An 11752-nucleotide genomic window follows, 5' to 3' on the forward strand; every position below is an offset into this window, starting at 1 on the left:
ATTATTTTTAATGTAATATTTATATTTCTTATATTGTATATTTACTTTTTTTTTTATGTATATTTAATTGTTATTGTTTATTAATGACACATGTCATCTTTTACAATTAGTTTTTTTCGGTGATGTGGACGCCCTATGAAGCCTCAAAAGCTTCATTTTATTAATATAGATACATTTTCAGATAGATGTTTAATTTAGTTTTTTTATTTTTTAATTATATATTTACTTATTCTAATTTTCTTACTTTTATATCAGATGATAAATTATGATAGATATTTAATGTAATATTTTTATTTATTTTTCTTATATTGTATATTTACTTATTATTGTTTAATGTAACATTTCAATTTCTTATATTATATTTTTACTTATTATTTATTTTTCTTTATATGTATATTTATTTTTTAGTTTTTTGTTAATGCCACGTGTCATCTTTTAGAATAAGTTTTTTCCGTTGATGTGGACGCCCTATGGAGCCTCAAAAGCTCTCATTTATTAGTATAGAACTCCATTTTATTAGTATAGATACATTTTTCATATAGATGTTTAATTTTGTTTTTTCATTTTTGTAATTATATAATTACGTTTTGTAATTTTCTTGCTTTTATATCATATTATAAGTTATGATAGATGTTTAATGTAATATTTCTATTTCTTATATTGTATATTTATTTTTTATTTATTTTCTTTATATTGTATATTTACTTATTATTGTTTAATGTAACATTTCTATTTCTTATATTATACATTTACTTATTATTTATTTTTCTTTATATGTATATTTATTTTTTATTTTTTTGTTAAAGCCACGTGTCATCTTTCGGGAGAAGTTTTTTCCGCTGATGTGGACGCTCTATGGAGCCTCAAAAGCTCTCTTTTATTAGTATAGAGCTCCACGTTATTAGTATAGATACATTTTTCATATAGATGTTTAATTTAGTTTTTTCATTTTTTAATTATATATTTACGTTTTCTAATTTTCTTGCTTTTATATCTGATTATAAATTATGATAGATGTTTAATGTAATATTTCTATTTCTTATATTGCATATTTACTTTTTATTTATTTTTTTATATTGTATATTTACTTATTATTGTTTAATGTAATATTTCTATTTCTTATATTATATATTTACTTATTATTTATTTTTCTTTATATGTATATTTATTTTTTATTTTTTGTTAATGCCCCGTGTCATCTTTCGGGAGAAGTTTTTTCCGCTGATATGGACGTCCTATGGAATCTCAAAAGCTATATTTTATTAGTATAGAGCTCTATTTTATTAGTATAGATACATTTTTTCAGATAGATGTTTAATTTAGTTTTTTTTCATTTTTTAGTTATATATTTACGTTTTCTAATTTTCTAGCTTTTATATCAGATTATAAATTATGATAGATGTTTAATGTAATATTTCTATTTATTAAATTGTATATTTACTTTTTATTTTTTTTCTTTATATTGTATTTTTACTTATTATTTTTTAATGTAACATTTCTATATCTTTTATTATATATTTACTTATTATTTATTTTTCTTTATATGTATATTTATTTTTTATTTTTCGTTAATGACACGTGTCATCTTTTAGAAGTAGTTTTTGCGGTGATGTGGACGCTCTATGGAGCCTCAAAAGCTTTTATTAGTATAGAGCTCCATTTTATTAGTATAGATACATTTTTCAGATAAATGTTTAATTTAGTTTTTTTCATTTTTTAATTATATGTTTACATTTTCTAATTTTCTTTCTTTTATATCAAATTATAAATTATGATAGAAGTTTAATGTAATATTTCTATTTGTTATATTGTATATTTACTTTTTATTTATTTTCTTTATATTGTATATTTATTTATTATTGTTTAATGTAACATTTCTATTTCTTATATTATATATTTACTTATTATTTATTTTTCTTTATATGTATATTTATTTTTTATTTTTTGTTATTGTCATGTGTCATCTTTCGGGAGAAGTTTTTTCCGCTGATGTGGACGCCCTATGGAGTCTCAAAAGCTCCATTTTATTAGTATAGAGCTCAATTTTATTAGTATGGATACATTTTTCAAATAGATGTTTAATTTAGTTTTTTTCATTTTTTAATTATATATTTACGTTTTGTAATTTTCTTGCTTTTATATCAGATTATAAATTATGATAGATGTTTAATGTAATATTTCTATTTCTTATATTGTATATTTACTATTTATTTATTTTCTTTATATTGTATATTTAGTTATTATTGTTTAATGTAACATTTCTATTTCTTATATTATATATTTACTTATTATTTATTTTTCTTTATATGTATATTTATTTTTTATTTTTTGTTAATGTCACGTGTCATCTTTCGGGAGAAGTTTTTTCCGCTGAAGTGGACGCCCTATGGAGCCTCAAATGCTCCATTTTATTAGTAACTCCATTTTATTATTATAGATATTTTTTTCAGATAGATGTTTAATTTAGTTTTTTTTTTATTTTTTAATTATATATTTACGTTTTCTAATTTTTTTGCTTTTATAACAGATTATAAATTATGATAAATGTTTAATGTAATATTTCTATTTCTTATATTGTATATTTTCTTTTTATTTATTTTATTTAGATTGTATATTTACTTATTATTATTTGATGTAATATTTCTATTTCTTATATTGTATATTTTCTTTTTATTTATTTTATTTAGATTGTATATTTACTTATTATTATTTAATGTAATATTTCTATTTCTTATATTATATGTTTACTTATTATTTATTTTTCTTTATATGTATATTTATTTTTTATTTTTTGTTAATGCCACGTGTCATATTTCTGAAGAAGTTTTTTCCGCTGAAGTGGACGCCCTATGGAGCCTCAAAAGCTTCCTTTTATTAGTAAGGATTTGTCCAGCTATATTTGTAAACAGTAAAAATAAAGTAAAGAAGAACCATGCATGTGAGTTTTATATTAAAAGAACGTAAAGTAGAATTTGGCTGAGAAACTCTCTACATGTGGCATGTGTCCATTTTAGTCTGAACGCATTTATTACAATGCTTCTTTTTTAATATATAAGAGATCAGAGTCCAATCCATGTAGTCTAACCCGATCCACATCGATCTTGCCCGAGCATTCCGAGATTGACGCTCAAAGAACCATCATTTCGAGGGAGCGTATTAGGTAGTTGGAAGGGGTCCTAAACAATATATAAGATAGATGAACTACTCCACTTATCACCAATTGGTTGTATGTTGCAAGCCCATCTCCTTAACAATGATTCTCTATATTGTTAGAGACTGATCATGATGAATTTAGAAATGCCTACTGACAGTGACGTGTGAAGCAATCCAGGATTGTGTCCATATAACTATACCTGAAATAAAATGGTAGAGGAAGATCAGGGTTTTGGATGTTTCTCACTTCCATCACCAGATTGTGTCAGAACCACAGATCTCTTAGAGAAATCTTCAGGAAAATACACAACATTCTTGATATCATTATCTATGAGCTTGCGGATTGCTGAACCCACGATGATGGCAAAAGTACTTGATAAATTAGAGATAAGATTAAATTGCGCTAACAAACTCACTAAACAAATAGATTAAACTAAAGCTTTGATTAGATTAAAACCAATCCAACAAAACAAAACACAAACCAATATTTAACAAAGTAGGCCAGTGCAAAGCTGTTCTTAATTAATAGTAAGGTTTCCATTTCCAATGTGTTTTGTTAGCAACATGAATATTCTCTATAAAGCCTTTAGAGAGCCACGAAGTGTTGTTAAGAAAAAAAAAAGACAAGAAGTAACAACAAACAAAATTGACGAAAGACACAAAGTAAATGATGAAAACTACTCTGTGATTAGCAATAAATTCCGGCCTCAGTGGGAAACAAGCATAAGCATGTATGAAGATGCACCTTTCCCATGCTTATATGTCAGCTTCAAGGAAGTTTTGAGATAGGGTTACGTCCTAAGCAGGAAGAAAATGTACATACTACATGCTTAGAAATTGTATTCTTCTACATGAACTGGGGATGGTGATGGATATGATTGCCTTTTCGCCAAGTTTGAAGGGTGGGAGACCCTTGTAAGGGCATGTACCACATCGGAAGGCATCTCCAAACCCACACTGAAAAGAATTGTTTGAGAAAATTTCAGTCTTTGGTGGAACGCATAAAGAGAAAGAGATAAGAGTAAAGAAGCTTACGCTACCACATGATGATTGTGGATTCCCGATTTGATCCTCTGTGAGGCCTAGTTTCACAGCTTTCTCCTCTATCTCAGCTCTACCACAAACGCAGTTCTTCCAAGTTTTTTAGTAGTCTCACAACGGCTAACTGCAAGAAAGGAACCTAACTTACACATATATATGATATAGTCATATAGACGTGGCTTGGCAGAAAAAGAGGGAGATCACACTCATGGTTTATAGAAAAAGAGGGAACAAAGTAATAGCGAGGTTGTCCTTTTCTTCTTGATCAGTGATTATCGATCGGTTTCGTAGTGCTCTTGTTACATCTCTACTTTAGTCTCTACAAAATTTTCTCTCTATTTCGTCACATCGGTTCTCAACATTTTCTATGTGTTGTGTGTTCTTTTTAAGAGAATTATAATGAAGAGTGCATCTTTACATGTGGAATATCGTTCTCCATTGTTTTCAAAACAAGACTTGCCACTGACAGAAAAAAAAAACGAGAGAAATATTGGATCAATCTTAATTGGTGATAGTCTTTTAATTTCTACTGCGTGTCAACAAAAAATGGTATCAAGCTAATTCGTTTTAAGTATTCCAACATGGAAACAATAAATAAATTCATGTTTTCAATTCTACATCCATGCAACAAAATTCATATATGAATATGATGATAGCAAAAAAAAACAACAACTACTTTTTATGTATCAATAAGATCTGATTTTGATGATTCATTCATCCCCTTTGTGGCTCTTCACCATTACTGTAACTCTTGAGCCATGCCAGTGTAAAACCGCTTCTGCTTTTGTCACTGCATGATTTGATCCTTGCTCTGTTTCTGTCACCCGTGTTCAGTCCGCACATGATCGCTAGACCGTTCTCTCTGATGGATAACATTCTATCAGAGCCTGATTGTTAGAATCAATGGCTGAAAAAGACAATGAATCCCCTGCTTCAAAGACTGCCACGTAGGAGAGCTTTGTATGCAGGCTTTGATCCCATGAGCTCTCAGAAGCTGTTTATTTTCCTTGGTCACCATGATCATAATTCCAGAACCTGAGATTGTTTCACCAAGGCATGAGTCAAAGTTGTTCTAGTTTATTATCAACACATCATCAAGAACTAACAAAACCTTTAAGATCCGGCAATCAATCTTTCCTTTACTGAACCTAAATCATGCAACTTCATATCCTAAATAATCCCTACACAAAGCTTAACAACATGACAATTTTACAATACCTACACAAGGCTTAACCTCATTCGTTTCATGCTCCTCATCTCTGCATCCTCATCACGTCCTGATACTTCTTCGTATCCATATAGATAAGGCATATCGCGCTGGTTTGATCCATATGAGACACTGAGGCTATTCTGTTTACCCCCAACTACAAGACACACGCGTCAATGAATTCTCATCCTCTTCATCATCGTTATCAACGAGTTCTCAGACGAGCCAATGCCTAAACTCTTTCGTTTCCTGATCATTGTCTCTGAATCCACATCACGACCAGATTCTTCTCCTTCTTCTTCAGTTTCATTGTTTGCTTCTATGTTTATGTCCATTCCTGCATCAGAAAATCCAGCGTCGTTACCATCTATATCCTCCTCAACATCAACACCTTCACCACTATTATCATCATCATCTTCCTTTTCTTTATCCTCATCACCTGCATTTTCATTGTTTGCCTCTATGTTTATTCCCCTACATTCTTCGTCTTCAGTTTCTTTTCCGTCAAGAATACATTGAGGGACCTCCTCCAAAAGTTGTACACCGCAGCCTTTAACCTTCCATCCTTCATCATGGACTCTGAACTTGAAAAAAAGCTCGTTGAAAGTGGCTTCTTCGGCTTCAGGACAATCCTGGTTTAGAGAGAACGAATCTTCAAATATATAAAGATGCTCTTGCAATAGATATGGAACTGGCATACGATGGAGCTGGTCTGATCCATATGGGACAGTGTGGCCATTCTGTTTACCCCCGATGCGACAAGATATACCCGTAAACGAATTCTTATCCTCATCATTATGATCCGCGAGATCAGTATTGCCTTTTGACAGCAAGATGCAAGCTTTGAATCTGAAGGATGAAGGAAGAGGTGTTGGAGCCATATTGATCGTTAGGCAGCCTGAAGTAGCTTGGTGAGTGAAGTGTGCAGGCACTTCTTCACCCGGTAAGAGCGCATATTTGCAAGCTGATGTCTGGATGAGCTTTCGAGCTTCTTGATTCAGGTTGAAGCAGCGAGCAAAGTCTAGGCAAATGTTCGGATTTTGAAAAGAGGAGGAGTCTATACTCTTCAAAGATTCACAACCGTGTGCATCTATAGATAGAAGGGAGCCTGGAAGCTGTGGAAGTGCTACGAGCTCGCTGCATTCTGTGATGTCAAGATTAATTAGTCCGGACAGACGTCTGATGCAATTTGGAATAGTCTCGAAACCCTCATGGCCGAAACGTAATGATATTGGAGATGTAAGGGCCTTTTCGGGTAGACATATCGGCAAAATGTAGTCAAAATCGAAGTCTGTTTCTAAACTCCAACGTCGCTTCATTTCAGACCCCCACTCGATTATTGCTTCATTGTAATTGATGAAATCGTAATACTCAGGATCCTCGTCCCAGCGGTAAACTCTACTCAGAGCAAGAACCTCAAGATTCTCCAACTTGGAAATGTTCGGAGATATAGTTTTCAGCTTCTCGCATCCAAACATACTTAGCTTACGCAGACGAAATAGCTTCTCAATCCATGGAGGAACCTCCTCTATACCTGTCTTGCTCAAATTCAACTCTACAATACTGTCAGGAACATTTGGGAAGTCTTTGATGTTTTTACACCCTGAAATACTCAATTTATAAAGACAAGACCAAGTGCTGATTGATGATGGCAATTCCTCTATTGCAGTGTGGCCCATATATAGCTCAAGCTCAGCTGCACTGCCAATAGAGCTTGTGAGCTCTAATAAACTTTCGCAGTGACAGAGATCTAATCTCTCGAGACTAGTTGCTTTTGAGAGATCAGGAATCTCTTTCAGATACCGAGAGGTATTCAAAGCCATCAGCTTGAGGCAAGGGAGAGGCTATACAAAAAAAAAGAAGAGTATTAGAGAAATGACTGACCGTGCTTTACATGAAATACAAGAAAATCCAGAATATATTTACTTGTATTCCCTCCCAAAGCTTCTCAAATTTGCTATCACACATGTCTAGTTCGACAAGAAACTTGAAAGAGAACTTGGAAGGCCAAAATCTCAATGGACAGCAGGGCCAACGTATAAATCTGAGTTTGTCGGGAAAACAGTTGAGGCCCTCGGGCATGCATAAGGGACCATAGTAGACATTTAGAAACCGGAGATTATTCATCCCATCGAAAGCCCCTTTACTTATTTGGAGGCTCCGACCCCAAGTCAAATATATGCCTAGCACTTTTCCAGTACCCTAGAAGAGATTATTCAAAAGGAACTAATAAATCTCATCTTAAAAACCCAAGGAAATAGAAATACTGCATATGTAAAAAAGACTTACAGTATTTTTTTCAAGTACTTCAAAAATTTCCTCTATATCCATCAAGAACTGTCGCTTTCCAGGCTCCTCCAAAGACTGTTTCTTCACAATTTCTCTACCCATCTTTTGAAGTAAACTATGCATCTCTACGCATCCCTTGTAAACTATATATATAAGAGATTTATCAGCTAAGACTTGAAGTCCATGGTTGACGTCCAGACCACAGTTTGCAAGACACCTCTTAACACTATCAACATTGAAACCAACAAAGAAACATGCAATATGCAGGAAAAGAGCTTGATCTTTATCACTTAACCCGTCGTAGCTAAATCTTAGAGTCGATTCAATTTCTCTATCAAGGCTAGACCTGAGCCTTGGTAGTGCCTCTATCCACTCGTCCCTGGACATTCCTCGTAGATACGATCCCATGACTCTCAGGGCTAGAGGAAGATCACCAGCAAGCCAAGTAACTTCCCAAGCAAGCTCTTCAAAACCATCGTATGGTGAGTTTTGACCGAAAGCATATTGGCACAAGATCTGAAGAGATTCATCTCTAGTTGGAAATTTCATCTCGTAGGTATGATCGATTCCCAATCTGAGTGTCTTGAGAAGTTTTCTATCTTCGGTTGTAATGATAATAATACTCCCGGGACCAAACCATCCGCGCTGGTATGCAGTTGCCTCGAGTTGCCACCAGCTATCCACTTCATCAAGAACAACCAACACTTTTTTGTCACTCAGCTTTTCTTGAGCCACTCGTAAGTGACCAACCTCAATATCACTTTGGTTGAATATTTGAGACAACATTTTTTTCTGCAAACGCAACTTCAACTGATAGTCGTTACCACAAGGCTTCTCATAACTTCCTCTGATATTCTCCAAAAAAGTGCTGAATGGAAAACCAGGAGAGAGTTGGTTGTATAAAACTGTTGCTGTGGTTGTCTTACCAATCCCGGCAGGACCCACAAGGACAGTCATCTTAACTTGTTCTGATTGTAGGATCAACTTTGATTTTATCTCCAACAAAGTGATCAAAATCTTTTGATGGTGTAAGCCCCAACACTTTCATAAGATATACGGCAATTTTGTTGATCAAATCAGCTTCGTTTTCCCTAGCAAAAACAGAGGCTAACCATTAAAACAGACAAACATGCATGAAAAGTAGCTACATATAATAAGAGTGAACCAACCATCTCCGAGAATCATAACCAGCTATATTGGCGACACCCTCCAAAGCTTCCCTCCATGCCTTGACCTTTTCTTCTTTCCCCACACAGGTTTTTTCAAAGGCTTTCCCGAAATCTCCGGTCTGCTTCCTAACATCAGATGGATCCACTTCGTAGAAAATGGATATCACTTTTTGTTGATCCCTCTCCATGATTTCCTCCAACTCATCTTGATCCTTTGCCTTGCCTTTCATGATCTCCACTAACTCATCCAAACACCAGCTTGAAGAAGCGTAGTTAACGGAGAGCAAGACAATGGCAACCCTTGACTCTCTGATCGCTAGTACGAGCTCGGGACCGATACGTTGGCCTCGTTCAATCTCGTCATCTATGAAAGCTTGGATTCCCTTGCTTTTGAGCTCTTTCAGAAGGTGACTAAGAAAGGTTTTGCGCACGTCTCCTCCACAGAAGCTCGGGAAGACATCTTGTTTCAAAGTGCGAGATAGAGAAGCCATGAGTAGAGAGCACGCAATGGACTGAAGAACAGAATCGCAATGATTTCAGCAAAAGAGAGAAATAACAACGATGACAAATAACCTCAAAAAAAGAATCCAAAGACAAGAGTAGCCTGAAGTAGCTTGGTGAGTGAAGTGTGCAGGCACTTCTTCACCAGGTAAGAGCGCATATTTGCAAGATGATGTCTCGATGAGCCTTCTCGCTTCTTGATTCAGGTTGAAGCACCTAGCAAAGTCTAGGCAAATGTTTGGATTTTGAAAAGAGGAGGAGTCTATACTCTCCAAGGATCGACAACCGTGTGCATTAATAGATAGAAGGGAACCTGGAAGTGGGGGAAGTGCTACTAGCTCGCCGCATTCTGTGATGTCAAGCTCAGTTAGTTGGGAAAGACGTCTGATGCAATCTGGAAGAATAGTCTTGGAACGTTCATTGCCGAAACTTAATGATATTGGAGATGTAAGAGCCTTTTCGGGTAGACATATCGGCAAAATGTAGTCAAAATCAAAGTCTGTTTCTAGTCTCCAACGTCGCTTCAATTCAGGTCCCCACTCGATTATTGCTTGATCGTGAACTACGTGAACATAATTCTCAACACCGCAATTCCTACACAGATGAAGCCACTCAAGATTCTCCAACTTAGAAATATTTGGAGATATCTTTTTCAACCCACAGTAACTCATACTTAGTATACGCAGACGAAATAACTTCTCAATCCATGGAGGAATCTCCTCTATCCCTGTCCAATCCAACCACAACTCTGCAATGCTCTCAGGAACATTTGGGAACTCCTTGAGGTTTTCACACCATGTCATTTCCAATTTATAAAGACAAGACCAAGTGCTTATTGATGATGGCATTTCCTCTATCGCAGTATTTCTCAGATCTAGTTCAAGCTCAGTTGCACTGCCAATAGAGCTTGTGAGCTTTAACAAACTTTTGCAGTAGTTGAGATTTAATTTCTCGAGACTCGTTGCTTTTGAGAGATCTGGAATCTCTTTCAGATACTCAGAGTTACTAAAATCCATCAGCTTGAGGCAAGGGAGAGGCTATACAAAAAAAAAACAATTTTTTTTTTGAGTTTTAGAGAAATGACTTACGGTGCTTTACATGAAATACAATATAATACAAGAAAATGCAGAATTATTTACTTGGATTCCCTCCCAAAGCTTCTCAAATTTGCTGAAGTGCATGATTAGTTCGACAAGAAACTTGAAAGAGAATTTGGAAGGCCAAAATCTCAATGGACAGTAGGTCCAATGTATCAGCTTGAGTTTGTCAGGAAGACAGTTGAGGCCTTCGGGTATGCGTACTTTACTACTAGTTTTGACTTTAATAAACTGGAGATTATTCATCCCATCGAAAGCGCTTTTACTTATTTGGAGGTTCTCACCCCAATGCAAAAATATGCCTAGGACTTTTCCAGTACCCTAAGAATAAGATTATTCAAAAAGAACTCATAAATCTCAGCTTAAAAACCCAAGGAAATAGAAATACTGCGTATGTAAAAAAAGACTTACAGTACTTAAATACTTACAGTACTTTCTTCAAGTACTTCAGAAATTTCCTTGGTATCACACAAGAACTGTCGCTTTCCAGGCTCCTCCAAAGACTGTTTCTTCACAATTTCTCTACCCATTTGTTCCAGCAAACTATGCATCTCTATGTATCCATTTTTATTTATAGAAATAAAAGATTTATCAGCTAAGACTTGAAGCCCATGGTTGACATCCAGACCACAGTTTGCAAGACACCTCTTAACTCTATCAACCTTCCAGAGGGAACAAGAAAGGAAACATGCAATATGTAGAAAAAGAGCTTGATCTTTATCACTTAACCCGTCGTAGCTAAATCTTAGAGTTGATTCAATTTCTCTATCAAGGCTAGACCTGAGCCTTGGTAGTGCATCTATCCACTGTTCCCTGGACATTCTTCGTAAATAAGATCCCATGACTCTCAGGCCTAGAGGAAGATTACCAGCAGCAAGCCAAGTAACTTCCCTAGCAAGCTCTTCAAAACCATCATACGGAGAGTCTTGACCGAAAGCATATTGGCAAAAGATCTCAAGAGCCTCATCTTCAGTTGGAAATTCCTTCTCGTAGATATGATCGATCCCCAGTCTGAGTTGCTTGAGAAGCTTTCTATCTTCGGTTGTAATGATAATAATACTCCCGGGACCAAACCATCCGCGCTGGTATGCAGTTGCCTCGAGTTGCCACCAGCTATCCACTTCATCAAGAACACAAACACTTTTTTGTCACTCAGCCTTTGTTGAGCCACTCCTAAGTGACAAACCTCAATATCCTTTTGGTTTAATGTTTCAGCCACCAAATTTTTCTGCAAACTCAACTTCAAATTATAGTCGTTACCACAAGGCTTCTCATAACTTCCTCTGATATTCTCC

At 34.9% G+C, this 11752-nt stretch overlaps 2 protein-coding genes and 1 pseudogene across 3 annotated transcripts in view; all 3 read right to left on the reverse strand.

Moving 5' to 3' along the window:
* LOC106323223 (disease resistance protein TAO1-like) overlaps window positions 1–11752 on the reverse strand; it is a 93774-nt gene that overhangs the window by 75771 nt on the left and 6251 nt on the right. The gene's annotated exons all lie outside the window — the stretch shown is intronic.
* LOC106323226 lies at window positions 5467–9423 on the reverse strand (annotated as a pseudogene).
* Window positions 10405–11752, reverse strand: part of LOC106323262 (disease resistance protein TAO1-like) — a 1594-nt gene continuing 246 nt past the window's right edge. Inside the window, exons 2-3 of the mRNA XM_013761414.1 lie at window positions 10886–11577; window positions 10405–10778 (exon numbers count right to left, since the gene is read on the reverse strand). Of these exons, the coding sequence (XP_013616868.1) occupies window positions 10455–10778; window positions 10886–11577 (1016 nt within the window). The 3' untranslated portion in view covers window positions 10405–10454. The remainder of the gene's footprint in view (window positions 10779–10885; window positions 11578–11752) is intronic.

Source organism: Brassica oleracea, chromosome C2 (genome assembly GCF_000695525.1).
Source record: "Brassica oleracea var. oleracea cultivar TO1000 chromosome C2, BOL, whole genome shotgun sequence".
Taxonomy (NCBI): Eukaryota; Viridiplantae; Streptophyta; class Magnoliopsida; order Brassicales; family Brassicaceae; genus Brassica; species Brassica oleracea.